The sequence below is a fragment of the Oryctolagus cuniculus genome, chromosome 11 (genome assembly GCF_964237555.1).
Source record: "Oryctolagus cuniculus chromosome 11, mOryCun1.1, whole genome shotgun sequence".
Classification (NCBI taxonomy): Eukaryota; Metazoa; Chordata; class Mammalia; order Lagomorpha; family Leporidae; genus Oryctolagus; species Oryctolagus cuniculus.
Genome location: NC_091442.1, coordinates 43,212,578 through 43,231,248, shown reverse-complemented (window position 1 = coordinate 43,231,248; position 18,671 = coordinate 43,212,578). Strand labels below are relative to the sequence as shown.

Here is an 18,671-nt window from a genome sequence, read left to right as displayed (position 1 = left end):
AATGATGCTCTTTAGAGACACAGTCACTAAGAAAACTTTACAAATTCAGTGAGTTCCAGGTCTTAGAATTGAGTTATGCCCTCAAGCAAGGGATCAGGTACTAACTGGATATCTCTTTTTTAACTCTTCCTCCAATTTGTTGCTCAAGATTATGGTAGAAGTTAATTTACCTCTGTAATACATTTGAGCTCCTTGCAGAAGACAATACAGAAAGTGAAATGTGAATGCGTCCCATTAGCTTCAAATTTTCCTGTTTGTGCAATGTCAACGTTATTTCCACTTGCCTAGAAACAGATTTTCAGAAATTATTTTGCTTTTGTAGGGAGAAATGATTATTAGAGAGTATACATATATGAAATGATGAATTATGAATAACTTTGCAGTTTGAACCAACAGCCATTTATTAAGCCAGGCTGCTGGGATCTCAAGGGGAGGCTCCTCCTCCTGGGCACTGGACACTCAGTGGAGCACGGTAGAGAGGTGCAGGTGCACCTCGGCTCCAAATCCACTCTGCCCTGCCCTGCCTCATGGCCGTGGTGCTGCCCCCTGTAGGTGTTTCTCCTTTGCCCGCTGGCTGATAGTTTTTGTCCCTAGAGGGAGGGACACTGCTCCTAGGGACTCTGCCGGCGAACGGGCTCACCTCTTTTCCTGGCTCTGGTGTGCTTTCCTCTCTTTTTGCTCCGTGGTGGTCAGCTAACCAATAGGATGCCCAGTTGTGCTGACGCCTCTGCATTTCTTGGTGAGTCCCACTGGCAGCCCAGGGGCAGCCCCCAGCTTGTCTCAGCAGCCTTCCAGCTGTTCTGCCAGCTCCCGAGAGATTACTGTTTTTCTTCCTCTGTGCAGCATTTCTTGGCTATTATTTCTTCAAATTCTTTTTCTGTCTCTATGATGCGTATCTTGGTAGGCTTGATACTGCCCCACTGGTCTTTCTTAAGTATTTTTTTCTCTGTTCTTCAGATTGAATCATTTATGTTGAATTGTTTCAAGTTCACAGATTCTTTCTGCTGTCATCTCCAATCTGCTGTTCAGTCCCTCTTTGATTTTTTTTTTCATTTCTCTTGTTTTTAACAGATTTGATTCCAGATTTTGTCTCAGTTCTTTTTCAGAATTTCTGTTTCCGTATTGAGAGTCCCCATTCATCAGATCGTTGCCGTACTTTCTTTAATGTCTTAAATGTGGTTTCCTTTAGTTTTTTGAACACTTTTAATAATAACTGCTTTGAAATCTTTTTTAAAAGTTTATTTATTTGACAGAGTTACAAAGTGAGAGGAGAAACAGATCTTCTGGCTCACTCCCCAGGGAGTCACAACAGCCACGGCTGGGACAGGTTGAAGCCAGGAGCCAGGGGCTTCATCTGGATCTCCCAAGTGGGTGGCAGGAGCCCAGCTTGGGCCATTTTCTGCTGTTTTTCCCAGGGCACAGCAGGGAGCTGGATCTGAAGTGGAGCCTCAGGGACACGAATCAGCGCCCATAAGGGATGCTGGCATTGCAGGCTGCGGTTTAACCTGCTGCACCACAGCACCAGCCCCTGCTTTGACATCTTTATCTGAGGCAGTCTGTTGACTGTTTTCCCCCTGGATGTGGGTCATGCTTTCTTGGTTTCTGTCTTTTTGTGTCTTTCATATTTTTTTTTGAATACTGAACATTTGAAGGAATGCTACATTGTAGCAACTCTGGATACTGTCTTTTCCCCCTTGGGGTTATTGTTTTTTGTTTATTTATGTGGATTAAATATTTAATGCCCGTCTTCTCTGCAGTGTGTGGCCACTGATGTCAGAGGTTAATTTTTTTCTTGTTTTTGTGTTTAATCCTGGAGTTACCCTTGGGTCTGCATTTATTACTGTCCAACTGAAGACTGACCAGAAATTATGCTCCACCACCTTGAGTCAGCTGGGCTTCTGCTCTCTGCCTTTGGGGCTGTCTGTGGGATGGGTAGATCATTCATGCTTCCCGCTGTCTCCTACTTTGTGCTGAACTCTTGCATATCCTCTGCAGTCTCCATCAGCCAGGGCGGTGTCCGTGCCTTGGGCCCACCATGACTCATGCTGCAGGTGTGTATTGGCCCCCAGTCAACAAAGGACATGTGCAGAGTTTCTCAAGTGTAGTCAGTTTAGCCGCTGCAGCTCCCTGTCAAGTCCTTCGTGGGTTTGACTGTCCATTGATTATCCCAAGCAGGACCATACTCTCGGGCTAGTGGAGCACCATTCCCTCCTCCTTGCCCATCACTGAGAATTGCCGTCTTAACAACTGCTCGGAGGAAGCAAGGCCTGTCCATGAGCAGCCACGTATCTGCTGGTTTTCATAGCCAGCCCTGCCCCATAGAGTGACCACACACAGAACTGGGGAAGGAGGAAGTAGTCCCGTGCGGGAACCACAAGGACTTGTAGTGTGAAGGTCAGGCAGGCTTAGGAACTGTTCAGTTTGTTTCCTGCCTTGGGTTGACTTTCAGAGTGCAGAAGTGATTGACATTTGACAGTTCCATTGGAGTTTATAGCTGATTTTTGAGAATGGTGTTTATTGACCTCCTCATTCCATTGTGCTGAAGTTAATTTCCCATGGCTCTTTTTCTTTCCTGCGCCCCTCCCCATGTGCATGCACTCCCTCTCTTCTACAATAAACATATTTTAACTCTTCATAGAAATAAAAGAAACTAAAATAGTAATGTAAGGTAATTATTTTAAAAGTTGTTTTCACGGCAGGAAACAAAACGTTTACATCCTAAGATCTACCCACTCCTTCAGTCTTTGCGCCCAAGACAGACCTGGCCTTTGCTTTGTGCAGATGGGCTTGTGTGCCGAATGTGGAAACCTGGTGCCCATGAACACTCCCATCTGTGTGGTGTGCGAGGCCACCCTGGCACTGCAGCTGCGGCCACAGGCCAGCCTCCACTTGAAGGTAAAGAAGTGTGGCTTTGTAAAAACACGAGTGGAATATGTGGAAAGTAATGTCTAATAATTGTATCTGTCTTCAGCTGATAGAATGGACAACAGCATCTGTAAACAAAACCCTTTCTGGTTTATTTTTTAAAGATTTTATTTGTTTTATTTATGTGAAAGGTAGAGTTACAGAGAGACAGGGAGAGATAGAGAGAGAGGTCTTTCATCTGCTGAGTCACTCCCCAAATAGCTGCAACAGCTGGGTCTGAGCCAGGCCAAAGCCAGGAGCCAGGAGCTTCATCTGGGTCTCGCACATGGGTGGCAGGGGCCCAGACACTTGAGCCATCTTCTGCTGCTTTTACCAGGCTATTTGCAGGGAGCTGGATCAGAAGTGGAGCAGCCTGGACTTGAACCAGCACCCATATGGAATGTTGACATTGTAGGCAGCATCTTAACACACCACACCACACCACAATGATGGCCCTGCAAAAGCCATTCTAATAAGGTGTCCTGCTAAACCAAGTGTTCAGCTTGCCAGCAGGATCTGTAATGTTACAAGAGATATATTTCCTGAACTTTGATTTGAAGAACAAATTGCACGACTGCTAACTTAGACAGTGTTTTTTGCTGCCTGAATTTAAACTGCAACATTGCGTTTAATATTGATTTACCATCTCATCCTTAAAATGGCGTCATGCTTTTGTTGAAGAAGAATTATTAGACCTTGTCACATGGAGAAAACCTTATATATTATTGCATACATTTAAAAAACTAGAGAAATTATACCATTAAAAATTTTGGCAGGGGGCCGGTGCTGTGGCACAGCAGGCAAAGCCACCGCCTGCAGTGCCGGCATCCCATATGGGTGCTAGTTCCTGTCCCGGCTGCTCCTCTTCTGATCCCACTCTCTGCTATGGCCTGGGAAAGCAGTAGAAGATGGCCCAAGTCCTTGGCCCCTGCACCTGCGTGGGAAGACCCAGAAGAAGCTTCTGGCTCCTGACTTCGGATCGGCACAGCTCCGGCCATTGTGGCCAATTGGGGAGTAAACCAGCGGATGGAAGATTTCTCTTCTCTCTACTTCTCCTTCTCTCTCTGTGTAGCACTGACTTTCAAATAAAAAAATAAAAAATAAAATTAAAAAAATTTTGGCATAATCATTTAATATAAAGTTATATTTTTCATCAGTTTTAACGTATAACCCCATTTACCTTTTCAATTCTAAATGAGGGCCATAGTGGATAAAATGATTTGATAAAGGGCATTCTGGACATAAAAGCAAGAATTTTTATCAGTATGCAAATTTGTGGGTTTACTAATGTACAATCAGGACTGTAACATTTCTAGAATGGTCTTGGGTTCTATGTGGGCAAAATGTATTAAGAGAACAGATAAATTATTTTTTCTTTCACCTCCAAACACCCTTCACAGTGAAAAGATCAGTGTTGTGTTCCAGACTATGCAAAGCCTTCAGAAAGGAGATTTTGAATAAATTCTTAGGTCAATGTCAGATAGATGAAAATTTACTAAGATTTTTTTGAGATGACTGTGTTTAATCTTAAGGCACTTTGAAAACTACCATAGAGAACCACTATCCAGCCCCAGAAGCCAGTGCCTAGATCTCTTACACACGAGAGAAAAGCAGCTTCTCTCTTGTTTAAGCCACTGTTCTTCTGGGTCTTCTGTCACTCACAGCAGAACTTCTTAATGTATTTGCTCAGGTTGTTTGAAGATGATACCATTCCAAACTCTTTGGAATATTCAGAAAGGGTGTTAGTTGTGGCCAAAATTCAGCATATATCATGCTGTCTTGAGTATTTGGAATCCAGAGTTGTTCTCATTTTGTGAGAAGGCAGGGAGATATAAAGGTATAAGTAATTTCTCCTTCCACTTTGTTGTAAATTCTATACTGAGGATAAACACAGAACTTCTATCTGATTAGTAGCATTAAATACAGGAGTGGCCCTTGAAGGGCAAATTTGATGAGAGAGAGAGAGAGATGGTCACTTGTAGCTTTTTTCTACTTGGTTGTTGGGCCAAAGTTAGAATATACACCTTACAGCGAGGAAACCAACTAAGAATTCAGTAATGAAATATAGAAAATCAAGCCTAATCAACTTCTGATGTTGAGTTTTCAAGGGATTTTATGGACTTTGAAAGCACTGAGTAAACAAGCTTCACATTAACTGTGTTCCTGGAATTTGGTCCAGCTTTCATAAAAGGGCTCTGTCCAACGTTACTCTTCCCAGGATCCTAGGAAATAATGACTCGACCTTTACTGTCTTGTCAAGAAGTGAGAACCTCATGATGATTTCCACTGGCACTGTGTGCTTCCCTACTGTATTGTGTTTTTTAGCATTAGATTTTATTTTTTAAAGATATTTTTATTTATTTGAAAGAGTTACACAGAGAGAGGAAAAACAGAGAGAGAGGTCTTCCATCTGCTGGTTCACTCCCCAATTGGCCACAATGGCCAGAGCAGCACCGATCTGAAGCCAGGAGTCAGGAGCTTCTTCCAGGTCTTCCCACACAGGTGCAAGGGCTCAAGGACTTGGACCATCTTCCACTGCTTTCTCAGGCCATAGCAGAGAGCTGGATGGGAAGTGGAACAGCGGGGACTCACACTGGTGACCATATGGGATGCTGTCACTGCAGGCGGCAGCTTTACCCTCTACACCACAGCGCCAGCCCCTAGCATTAGGTTTTTAAGATCTGTTAAAAGACATACGTTCTAAAAATATACATCTTATACTGTTAACAATTAAGCTCTTAATGATGTCTCTTTCATGAAAACATTTTGTTCACTCTTGGCATCACCTCTTTCTGCCTTCTGTTTGGAAAACTAACCACAGATATAGTGTGTTCTGCACTGTAAGGCGTTGTTGGAATATACTATGGTTTTAATGATCTGTGATTACTTTAAAATAGACTGTGGGAAAAAAAAAAAAACAGGAGTATTTGGAAGAAATCTGAACTCCCAGCAATGCCAGGGTTTCACAGGGAGTGATATGAACCTGAGCAAGCATCTGAACAGGAAAGATTGGGAGGATGCAGGAGCTTGGTTTTCAGGCCAGGACTCTGAGAGCAGCAGGTGCTTGGGTCTTGTCCCAGGCCTCTGGCATCTCTCTCCATGGGGTGTCCATGAACCATCCTGTAGGTTCACCCAGCTCCTTTGGCTGTGGCCCTCAGTTTCTGGGGGGCTTTCTCAAATGTACCTTGAATAATTTTTTGATTAACATGTAATAGTTTTTAATTGACATGTACTACTTGTACATTTTTAATGGGCTACAGTGCAATATTTCAACACATGTATGCTGTATAAACTGACCACATCAGGTCATGGACACTTCCATTTCCTTAGTTTTTCTTTATGTTTGGAGCCTACAAGCTTCTCTCCTCTCATCTCCTTTCACCTGAAGACATTAACTCTCCCTCAGCAAGAAGAGATGCTTCAGTTTCCTTTGGACTTATTTTTTTTTTAAAGACTTATTTGTCTATTTGAAAGTCAGAGTTACAGAGAGATGGAGAGAAAGGGAGAAAGAGATCTTCCATCCACTGGTTCAATCCCCAAGTGGATGCAATGGCCAGGGCCGAGCCAGGAGCTTCATCTGGGTCTCCCACATGAGTAGCAGGGGCCCAAATACTTGCACCATCGTCCGTTGCTTTCCCAGGCCATTAGCAGGGAGCTGGATCAGAAGTGGGGCAGCCAGGACAAGAACTGGCACCCATGGGGGATGTGGGTATCATAGGCAGGGGCCTTATCTGCTGTGCCACAGCACTGGCCCCTCCTTTGAGCTTTAATGAGCAACATGGACTTCATTCATGTTGGGGTTCCTAGAATCCACGAGACTCAGGGCTGGAATCCTCCTGAAGTCATTACCCTGAATCTGAGGATTCCCGTGACTGGGATACAGTCACTGCCTGTGAGACTGAGCCCCGCGCGCAGTGATGTGGGCTGAGGCCAGCATTATGACTCTACAGCAAGCAGCACCTTAGCTTAGCATCTCACAGAGTCAGCTCTGAGATTAAGTGTTCAATGGCCTGTTAGTTTGTTTCCAACGTTCTTGCTCATTTTATTATGTCAACTAAGACTTATTTTGGGGGAGTTTGAAAATTGTTCTCCTTGGGGCCAGCACTGTGGCAGAGTAGGTTAAGCTTCCACCTACAGCGCTGGCATCCCATATGGGCACCAGTTTGTTTCCTGGCTGCTCCTTTTCCGATCCAGCTCTCTGCTATGGCCTGGGAAGGCAGTAGAAGATGACTCAAGTCCTTGGGCCCCTGCACCCACATGGGAGACCCAGAAGAAGCTCCTGGCTCCTGGCTTCAGATTGGCCCAGCTCTGGCCATTGTGACCATTTGGGGAGTGAATCAGCAGATAGAAGAGCTTTCTCTCTGTCTCTCCATCTCTCTGTCTGCAACTCTATCTCTCAAATAAATGAATAAATAAAAAATGTTCTCCTAACTGCTTTATAAGGAGAAGTTTTATCCCAGTGACTAAGTTGAGTCACTAAATTGCTTAGTACCAGGCAAATAAATGATATGTTGCAATGGGATGGTGAATGAGGAAACTGACTTAAGAAAAAATCCTCATAGATATCTAGCATCCTTACTGAGGCCACCTGATTGTGGCCCCGGTCCCAGATCATCCCTGCAAACAGCTGTGAGTCTGTGAGTCTGTGATTTAAAATGATTTCTTTTTAAAAAAAATTTATTTATTTATTTATTTGAAAGAGTTACATGGAGAGAGGAAAGGCAGAGAGAGAGAGAGAGGTGAGAGAGGTGCTCCATCTGCTGCTTTACTCCCCAACTGGCCACAATGGCCGGAGCTGTGCCAATCCGAAGCCAGGAGCCAGGAGCTTCTTCCAGGCCTCCCATGTGGGAGCAGGAGCCCAAAGACTTGGGCCATCTTTCACTGCTTTCCCAGGCCACAGCAGAGAACTGGATTGGAAGTGGAGCACCCGGGTCTCAAACCGGCACCCATATGGGAGGCTGGTGCTTTAGGCCAGGGCGTTAACCGACTGCACCACAGTGCCAGCCCCTAAAATAATTTCTAACTGTGGGTCATCACCACTGCTCTGGAAGGAAGGAAGTCCAGGTATGGCATTAGAAGCCACCCAAGACCATGGAAAAAAGCTACTGACCAAGAAAATGATGTGCAGTGGGCCTGATGCAGTAAGGTAGACGGCCACTTTGAGAGTCTTAGTAGTGTCTTTGAAGGGAGAAGAAGGAAAGATGTGCATAGGGATTGGATGATTTTAAACAGGGTTTGGTAGAAGTGAGCCTGATGCAAGCCATGGGTGATACTCCTGGGTCGGCGTGGGGTCATCAGTTGTAGCAAATGTACCACCACGGCATGGGATGTCAGTACACGGGGTCATTGTGTGTGGGGTGGGGTGAGCATTCCTGGCCCCCGTGATTTCTGCTCAATTTTGTGTAAACCTGAAACTACTAAAAAAAAATAAAATTTATTAGAAATTTTTTAAAGGATATTTTGCAAGACAGGTCCAGTTTAGAGCATGTTTGGATTAGGTGAAATCGTGACTTACTAGGTTTGGATGGTGGGCCCTGTTGAGCTTAGAAGCAAGTAAGCAAATTTTTTTTTTTTCAGTATTGCACCTGTAAACCCAGGATCTTGACTTGGAAAGTTGCACTTATCATTCCCCTTCCCAACAGTGAGAAACTACAGAGCAAACCTGAATTCATATTTAACACAAAGCCCCATGGGGGAAAATCCTAGTCCAAGAGCCAGACTACTTGTAAACACACTTAGAAGCTTTTGCTGGTCTCGAGTCCCTCTGTTCCCTGTTTAAGCCACGAAATGAACAGCCTACTGACCATCAAGTTTCCCACATTGGAAAATAAACAAACCTACACATACTGAGTGCAACATTTTCCATTTGTCTTCCCAAGATCACATGAATACTCTGTTTGGAGTCTCGTTTCTTTTACAGCTCTGTTGTCTGACACTGTGCTGTGATAATTACTAAACAGACTGAGTATTCAGGGCCTGGGTGTTGTAATGGGGCCCTTAGCTGTCTAGTACGCTGATGCGACTGCTTGACGATTTCTTGACACAATTGTGGAATGTGTATTTCTCTTTCCCTGTTGTCAAGGAGAAGGCAATCTGCCGCACCTGTGGCACGGGGAATCCCGCTCACCTGAGATACTGTGTCACCTGTGAGGGGGCCCTGCCTTCATCACGAGAGGTAGGTGGATTGCGTGTGCCAGTCCTGTATTTAGTAGCTGCTACATGTTTGATAAGAGAAAAATAATCTGCAGTGGGGAGAGAGGCCAAAAATAAAGCTTACTCATGGTAAACTGAAAGTAACCTTTCTCTATATGGGGAAGAATTTATATATCCATCCATGCAAAATCGTTTTCCCCTCCAAAGCCTTAACTTTGAGAGGAATCAGTAAAAACTGACAATTTCTGCAATTTTGTTTAACAGCCTTGCCTGGGAGACTGGCAGAGCCTGTGGGGCCCCATTTATAATTTCTGTTCAGTCAAGTTCATCTCTGTTGACAGGGTGCACCTGCTGCTTTTTGAAATCAAGAACCTGGTAGCCACTTCATTTCTTAGGTTTCCTGCCAGTCTGTGTTGAGTGTTGAAGAAATAGAGGCGCATGCAGTTGAAGTACAGTGGATGGGTTCAGTTTAGATGATCTGTTTATGTTTACAAAGTATGTCTGATAAACTTTAAAATGACTTCCAGTTGACTCCAAGAAGAAGCTGGCATCTACTAGCCAACGTAAAAGGAAAAAAAGTGTTTCTGTCGGGCTGTCATATATATTGTGGCCTGTGGGGTTTGCTGTCTTCTCAGAGAGGCTCCTCGGGAAACTGGACAGTGCATGCTGATCGGTGTGGTCATCATGGTTGGTATCACATGGGAGGGTTTCAGTTTCCTAGCACTGCTGAAACAAAGGGCTAAAGCCAAGCAACTGGAAGCAACAGAAATATATGGCCTCACGTTCTGGAGTCCAGAAATCCAAAAATCAGGGTATCAGTGGGGCCATGCCTCCTCTGAGGGCACTGGGGAGGGAACTGTCCCAGCCCCTCGTCGAGCTGCTGGTAGCCTCACGCTCCCCAGGGCTTCTAGGTGCATCCTTCAGCATCTGCCCTCGCCCTCACCCAAGGTTCTCCTGTGTCTTCACATCAGCTTCCCTCCCTATGTGTCTGCCTCTGTGCCCAGATTTCCCTCTTCTTTAAGGGTATCAGTCACACTGGATCAGGATCCACTCTGAAGACCCCACATTTTAACCTGACAACCTCCATAAAGACCCTGTTTCCAAGTAAGGGCACATTCTGAGGTGCTGAATGTCTTTCTCTGAGAGAGGCACAATTCGACCATATGGAGGAGGTGGACAAGGTATCCTTGAAGATTGTGTCTAAACACTGACAGTCTAAGACCAGTGGAGTTGAAAGAACACTTTTGGTTCCTAGTCTTATTGGGGCATAATTTATATGCAATAAAATTCACCTGATTTCATTGCACAGTTTAGCAAATATTCATTATTATACATAATCTTTATATTTGATATTGATTCTGCAGTATGCATATACCACTGATTGACTTATTCATCGGTACTTGTGCTGTTTTCACTTGGGAATATTTTTTTTTTTTTGACAGGCAGAGTGGACAGTGAGAGAGAGAGACAGAGAGAAAGGTCTTCCTTTTTCCATTGGTTCACCCTCCAGTGGCCGCCACGGCTGGTGCCCTGCGGCTGGTGCACCGCGCTGATCCGATGGCAAGAGCCAGGTGCTTCTCCTGGTCTCCCATGGGGTGCAGGGCCTAAGTACCTGGGCCATCCTCCACTGCACTCCCTGGCCACAGCAGAGAGCTGGCCTGGAAGAGGGGCAATCGGGACAGAATCTGGCGCCCCGACTGGGACTAGAACCCGGTGTGCCGGCGCCGCAAGGCGGAGGATTAGCCCAGTGAGCCGCGGCGCTGGCTGTTCACTTTGGGAATATTATCAATAGTGCTGCATTCATATACAACTCTTCATATGAACATAGTTGTCATTTCTCTTGGATAAATGCTTCCTGTCTAAGTTCATTTTTAATTTTATAAAATATACCTGAATAAAGACAACCCAAGTTGTCTTTAATCAGGTGTTTTGTCTTTAGCTGAGCTTTGAGTCTGTGCTGCGTTTGTGCTGTTCAGGGGTCTGTAAGAGATGTAAGCTCACAGGACTTGGGGGTCCCTCCCTGTCTTTCTCTGAGTGCTCCCTACGTCTTCAGCAGCCAAGGCTAGCTTCAGTTTTCTGGTGCTCTTGGCTGAAAATAATGCCTTTTGTCCCCCCGCTTCATGGGCACTGCGGGGATTGCCAGTAGCCACAGCCTACAGGCCATGGAGATGGGGACTCGCTCTGTGTAACTCCCTCCATCTGTGTGTGTGCAAGGGCCCACCTGCCTGTTCACTCAGCCCAGTGCCTCCATGTGTGAGGAGCAGATTTTCTCATTGTTTTCTCCCTGGGAGTGATCGTCATTTCCAGAAGGAAAGTGTCCATGTAGTCTTTTAGGAAGATAATTTCTGTTACTTAATATGCATTTCTTTTTCAGAACTGAGACTCAAAACTTGATAGCGAGCTGTCAGATGTAATCAGAAAGCACATTATTCCTGAATCAAATCCGCTATAATTTTAGGGTAATCTTTTGTCGATAGTTGTTTGAATGTCGGTGTGGTCATGTGGTTTCAGACTTAATGTCGCTCTCCCATTGTGCAGTTGCCCTCTGAGATTTTCCAAGACGAGAGAGAGAGAGACAGAGAGACAGTGAGAATGAGAAAACATGAACATAGAAGAGAGCGACAATTACGGACTCAGTCCAGGGATGATCTTGCCAGGAGATTTAAATAAATTACTCAGACTTCTTTCCTCGGGGATTCTGGACTTCTTACTTTAATAGTACAATAATTTAGGTTGATTTTATTAACTATCAGTGATGGAATTTTCTGGGTCCTATCTGTCAGTGATGGGTCGTATCTATCAACAAAACTGTTTTTATAACAATTGTAAAGTTGAGTTTGTTGTAAAAATTGTATCTTTATCTGAATGGCATATCAGAGTCAGATGTTCATGTGAAGATGTTAGAATTTAGATGAGAGAATGAAGGTACCATAGAAGTAACCAGGCACATTCAATCTGATAGGTTTATGTCTTTTCTTTGTTTGGCAGCATTAATACGATGGGGTAAGGTAACTTTCCTTTCTTCCTTTTTTTTTTTTTTTTTATTTAAAGCAATGTGATTATTCAGAAATCCACTTGAATGGTAGATGCATTTCAAGGAAAGGTCTGAAGACAGAAACCCAGACTGGCAATTTTGTTTTCCATCCAAGCCCTATTTTAACAGTAAAGTAATTGAAATACAAGATAGAGAGCGAAAGTCTGCAAGAGTTTCTCCTTTAATTTCCCTGAAGGACTGGCGCTGCACAGAAACAGGAGTAAACGCACACAGCAAGGGCTCTCCTTTCCCAGGCCCCAGTGGGTGGCGGGGCCCGATGTGGCCTCTTGTTGGCTAGGTTTCGGTTGCAGGGTCACAGAGCAGGCCCTGCAGCAAAGCACGATGGGGCTGGGGAATCAAGTGCCTCTGGAGGAAGAGCTATCCTTAGGAAACCTTCTCCGGAGTGGGCATCTTAGGCGGTGCACCTGCCAAGTTACTGGCTGAATCAGTTACCCATTGATTTGGGAACTGTTTGAATGCCCTGGGTGCAAGGTGTCAGCTACTGTGCTGGTGGGGAAGATGTGAAACTGTCACGTCCTTTCCCTTCATGAAGTCAGGATCTAGCAGCCAGCAGCGCCGGAAGGCAGCCAGCTGGCTTTGGAGCCTGCTCCTGTGCCACGCCTTCCTGGGTACTTAATGGCTGTCAGTCGTGTGGCATCCCCTACACACCTGCGTTGTATTGAAGCGGCTGTGAGGAGTCGTGGATAAAAGTCAGGCTGTCAAGTCAGAAGGCCTGGGGTTGAATTTGGGGTCTTGGTGTCTTCATGCCCTGGTTCCCCTCCCCCTCACTGTGACGGGGGCACCCACCTCCCAGGCCTGTTGTGTGGATTGATGGGAGGGCACAGGGCAGCGCTCAGAGCAGTGCCTCACATAGCAGGTGAATAGGTGGCAGGCCCTGTTACTGTCCCAATTGTAAGTAGCCTGAGCAAAGCCTCTAATCTAGGTCTGCCTACGGAAGTCTCAGAAATTCTTGTGAAACAGTTTTGTCTCCCTCCACTCCCCTCCCCAAAATGAAACTATTTTTTATGTATCCGGAGTGGAAAATAATGTCACATTTCCTTTTGGAAGCCAGAGTCTCAAGGAATAGAAGATAAACCTCACCCACAATACCTTAGGTAGCTCAGCTCTCTTTACATTCTTTCTCTACTATCAAATCAATGGCAAACTTGCGACCTTTGATGAGTGAAGTTACTGAAGGAGATCAGGATGTGTGAGGCACCATTGGCTCCCTCTGACCCCTGTGAAGGAACATGTGTTCCTCCCACCAAGTTATTAATTGGTAAAGCCCATCAAAGTTTTATCTTTTGGCAGGGGAGTAAAATGCCTGTATTTCCAGGACTTGCATTGTTCTGGGGTTGGGAGGGGGTTTGGAGACTGGCATTGATCTTACCTGTGGATGCTGTTTTGTTCACCAGTGGATGTGCAGTGGAGATAAAGCCCCTCCCCCACCCACTCAGAAAGGGGAGATCACTTCCTGCTCCAAATGTGGTCGCCGAAATCTCCGGGAGGCCCGCTTCTGCGACTGGTGTGGAGCCGCGGTGGGTATTTTAAAAGCAAGCTTCGTTGTGCTGAACATACACCTCACCACTGGCCTGGAGAGCCACACCCTGCCTCCATGGCCTTGCAGAAGTCACTCCTGTGACTGCCATACTGGTGCCTGTTTCCCCAAGAATCTGGAGAGAACCATCTTGCATTGCCATTCGGTTTGCATCTCTTTAAGGTTCAACATTTTCCCCTCATTTATTTGACTATTGACATTTCATCTCTTATGAGAATTGTGTTAGCCTACCTTTTACAATACGACACTCAAAATTGTTTGCTGTATGTCCTCATCTGAGAAAGTATTGCATACAAATAATAAAAAAGGTTTAGGGTGCAGGGTTACTCTCCCTTCTCATGTCAGTGCCACAATTCCTCTCCCCAGAAGCCATCACTAACTAATCACTGTTACCCCCTTTCTGGGTGTTACTTCAGCTGTTCAGTGCATCTGTTAGTAAAATGATCCAGTCCTTTCACTTAGCAATATAGCTTGTTAGTTACCTCTTCATTCTTTCCAGTGGATTCATAACATTTCATTGTCTACATGTATGTACTATGATCTATCTAGGCTATCCCCTATGGTTGGACACTTAGGTTGTTTCCAATGACTTCTTCTGCAGGAGATGGCCTGGAATATATCTCTTTGAGTACTTGTCCATCTGTAGGATAAATTCTAGAAGGAAGCATTGGTGGATCAGAGGGTATGGGCATGTACTGTTTTGATAGCTAGAGATGAGGTGGTATGAAAACAATTTAAATGGGAAAATTATAACTAAGATCTTAAACATATTCTCTGTCCTCTAGCTCAGCATTCCTTCTGGCTGCTCTGTTTGCTCTAAATGTGGGGCCAGCAATCAGCTGTCTGCCCAATTCTGTGGCTCCTGTGGTATTTATTTGAAGACCTTGGCAAGACTTAGCTTGGACAGCAGTCGCCCGTTTTCTGAGGTAAGGCTGTCACTGTAGTAAAAACCAGGAGTGCAAATAAATTCAACTTAGGTTTAAAACCTTCAAACAATTTCTTTGGAAATCAGAGATGCAATCTAAATTTTCTGTAGTAGATTGAGGTCTAATAGTTTTGGCAAGGCAGTGGATTGCCACTAAGGAGAAGTGGAGCTTTGTAAACTTAAAAAAAGAAATCATTTCCATTTTATTTGAAAGGCAAGGAGAGAGAGAGAGAGGGAGCAAGTGAGTGAGAGCGTACTCTTCCATCCACTGGTTTATTCCCCAATTGACCGCAATAGCCAGGTCTGGATCAGGCTGAAGCTAAGAGTTCAGAACTCACTCTAGGTCTCCCACATTGGTGGCAGAGACCCAAGGACTTGAGCCATCATCTGCTGCCTCCCAAGGTACACTTCAGCAGGAAGCTGGATCAAAAGCAATGAGGCCAAAACTTGAACCAAGCACTTTGACATGGGACAAAGGCGTCCAAGTGGCAGCCCAGCCACTGCATCAAATGCCCTCCCCCAAGAAGTGGATTTTAAATGCCTAGGATAGAATGTGCTTCTGTTGAATTCTTACATAGCATTGAGAATTTTCCCCCTGGTCTTGTATATGAAGACACTTAAAAAAGTTTGTGGAGGCCAGCGCCGCGGCTCACTAGGCTAATCCTCCACCTGCGGCGCCAGCACCCGGATTCTAGTCCCGGTTGGGGTGCTGGTTCTGTCCCAGTTGCTCCTCTTCCAGTCCAGCTCTCTGCTGTGGCCCGGGAAGGCAGTGGAGGATGGCCCTAGTGCTTGGGCCCTGCACCCGCATGGGAGACCAGGAGGAAGCACCTGGCTCCTGGCTTTGGATCGACACAGCGTGGCGGTGGTAGCAGCCATTTTGAGGGTGAACCAAAGAAGGAAGACCTTTCTCTCTGTGTCTGTCTCTCTTCACTGTCTAACTCTGCCTGTCAAAAAAAAAAAAAAGTTTGTGGCAAATTTGAATTTTAAAAAATAAACTTTTTTTGGCACTCAAAATTTTTGAAGTTCACACTTAGTTTTTTAAATAATATATATTTTCCATGACCTTTTTAAAATACCCTCATATTTCAGAGAACTTGTGTCCGGTACATAAGATTACTTCTTCCTTGTATAACAGCTGGGCATAGTTGCAGGGAGAGCATGTATGGTTATTTTCAGCAAAAGGAAAGTCTGCAAACTGGCTTCATGTTAGCTTTCGGTGCATTTCTGTATGCTGGGTACAGACTTCCCGGGTTTCTTCCTAGCTTTCTGTCATAAGAGCTGGAAGGCTGACAAGTGTTAGAGAGAAGGCACATGTGCCCCACCCTCTGCATGCAGCTGTAGGGGAGTTTATGACTTCTTTAATGTACGCTGAGACACCTGGATCCTGGGACTGCCGCTGCCCCGTGTGCTACCTCTGTGCAAATGAAACAAATGTCTCCTCTCAGAACTCTCGACTGCCACCTGTCGGAACTTGATTGCAGCGTAGCGATCGTGTTAGACATTTTCTATCCTCTACCAGAACATGTAGTATGCGTATTCTAATATGTGAACATGTGTCGTCCACCATGTGAGTGGTACCCCTTTAGACAGGATGCAGTGGTTAGCCCACAGAATCTCACGTGGTTGGTCCTCTCAGGTCCCCAGGTCCTGACGCCGGACAGTGTATCAGAGAGAATGTTGGTGCCAGTAGTTGAATGTGGGCGAGCTGTGGATTCTGTCTCCATTGGGTTGCAAAGCTGAGAAGATGGCTGTCTTTCAGGCCTCAGGCACAACAGGAAGCATCCAGGATGTGCTGAATTTGAGTCACTAGAGGGCTGAATGGATGGGGCTAGTTTCATGGATCCTGCTGGGAGTTGCCAGGGAAGAGAGAAGCAAGGAAGATGGAATAAGAACTGGAAAACCCGTTTCAGTTCAAAGTCCATGCTTTTCTTCTTTTGAGGGGGAGATACTTTTCATTCTAATTTAAGTAGCTTTCATTGAGTAAGATGAAGGATTCATTGTCTTCTGATTTTTTTTATAATGTTTTCTGCCTTACCCACAGGCCCGAGCTGCCTGGCAGTCCCTCAGTGTTCCTTTGCCCATGTCTGATGCTGGGAGCAAGAAGGACGTAGGCACGCAGACCGTTGGCCTGTTCTACCCATCCAGCAAGCTACTAGCCAAGAAGGAACAGGAACTGGCTTCTTTACAGCAGACACAGGAGAAGATGAGTGACCACAAACCTCTGCTCACCGCCGTCAGCCCGGGCAGAGGTGAGGAGGAAGTGATGCCTTTCTGCTGGTCAGAGGCAAACTCGTGCTGTTTCTGTCGGGATGGTAGCTCTTCCTTCAAGTTTAAGTACTCCCTTGTAATCGCAGCCCCATGTGGTCCATGGCATGGCACACGTGGGTTTCTTCTCCCTTGGGGGGCATGTGGTTAGTCTGCTTTATTACTGCCACCTTGCCAGTGGCTCTTTTTTATTGTGGTACCGGTCACGTAACACAGAGTGACTGTTTTTAAGTGATCCCTGCAGTGCATTGACAGTATTGTCCCAACAGCACAGTTTCCATAACATTTCCATGACCCCAAAAGTGAGCTCTGTGCTCTTCTAAGCCATCAGTCCCTGTGCCACTTCTCCCAGGGAAGGGCCTGGCAGCCCCTCATCCACTCGCTCTCTTTATGGGTTTGCCCATTCCAGATGCTTCATAAATGAAATTGCACAATGCATGGTCTTTTGTGCCTGCCTTCTTTCACTTAGCATAATATTTTTCAGGTTTTGCTATGCTATGGCACATTTCCATACTTCATTCTGAATAACAGTCTATTGTTGTGAGTATACCAATATGTAGTTTTGTGTATCCATTCACCAGCTGATAAACATTTGCGTTCTGCTCTCCATTTGGCTGTTAAGAACAACAGTGCTGTGAACATTTCTTTTTCAGTGGACGTATGTTCTCATTTCTCTCTGATTTATATATAAAACTATGGTTGCTGGGTCCGATGGTAACATCATGTTTAGCTTTTTAACGAGCTGCCAGACCACTTTCCAACGTGGCTGCACTCATTGACATTCTGACTACCAGGGTATCAGGGCTCTGATTTCTCTACTTCTTTGCCAGCATTTGTTGGTATATGACTTCTGTCATCATAGGCATACTGGTTGGTGTGAAGTGGTATCTCATTGTAGTTTTGGTTAGCATTTCCTTAGTGGCTAATGATGTTGAGCATATTTACATGTGCTGTTGGCCATTTATTTTTTTGGAGAAAGATCTGTCAAATACCTTACCCATTTTTACTTTTTTAAAAAAGATTTATTTATTTGAAAGTCAGATTTACACAGAGAAAAGAGGCAGAGAGAAAGTCTTCCATCCGCTGGTTCACTACCCAATTGGCTGCAACGGCTGGAGCTGTGCCGATCTGAAGCCAGGAGCCAGGAGCTTCTTCTGGGTCTCCCACGGGGGTGCAGGGGCCCAAGCACTTGAGCCATCTTCTACTACTTTCCCAGGCCATAGCCGAGAGCTGGATCAGAAGAGGAGCAGCCGGGATGAGAACCAGCGCCCATATGGGATGCTGGTGCTTCAGGCCAGGGCATTAACCCACTGTGCCACAGCACCGGCCCCACCCATTTTTACTTTTATTTTTTACTTTACCCATTTTTAAATTTGTTGGTTGACTTTATTGTTGAGATGTAAGAGTGCTTCACATATTCTAGAAACTCGACTCTCACCAGATATATGACTTGCACATACTTCCTACCATTCTATAAGTTGTCTTTGAATCTTCTTGATGTATCCTGTGAAGCTAAAAGATTTTAAATTTTGATTAAGTCCAATTTACCTGATTTTTCTTTCGTTGCTCATGTTTTTGGTCCTACCTAAGAATCCGTTACCAAATCCAGATCACAAATATTTATCCCTGTCTTTTCTTCTATGAGTTTTGTAGTTTTAGTTCTCACATGCAGGTCTTTGATCCATTTTGAGTTAATTTTTGTATATCATGTGAAGTCAGAGTCACACTCCCTTCTTTTGCATGGGGCTGTGCACTTGTCCCAATAACGTTTGTTGAAGAGATGTTTCATTCCCCACTGAATGCTCTTTGCATCCTTGATGAAAAATCAGTTC

The 18,671-nt window shown here is 45.1% G+C and overlaps 1 protein-coding gene across 5 annotated transcripts in view; it reads left to right on the top strand.

The window, feature by feature from the left end:
- The window catches only part of DZANK1 (double zinc ribbon and ankyrin repeat domains 1), a 64,282-nt gene that overhangs the window by 27,984 nt on the left and 17,627 nt on the right, over window positions 1–18,671 (top strand). For all 5 annotated transcript variants that reach the window (XR_516674.4, XR_516673.4, XM_008256348.4 and 2 more), the window contains exons 9-13: window positions 2,782–2,895; window positions 8,987–9,079; window positions 13,507–13,629; window positions 14,435–14,575; window positions 16,616–16,823. Coding sequence is in view for 3 of the 5 variants with exons in the window: in XM_008256348.4 (XP_008254570.3) it covers window positions 2,782–2,895; window positions 8,987–9,079; window positions 13,507–13,629; window positions 14,435–14,575; window positions 16,616–16,823 (679 nt within the window). In the remaining 2 variants the exon portion in view is untranslated. The remainder of the gene's footprint in view (window positions 1–2,781; window positions 2,896–8,986; window positions 9,080–13,506; window positions 13,630–14,434; window positions 14,576–16,615; window positions 16,824–18,671) is intronic.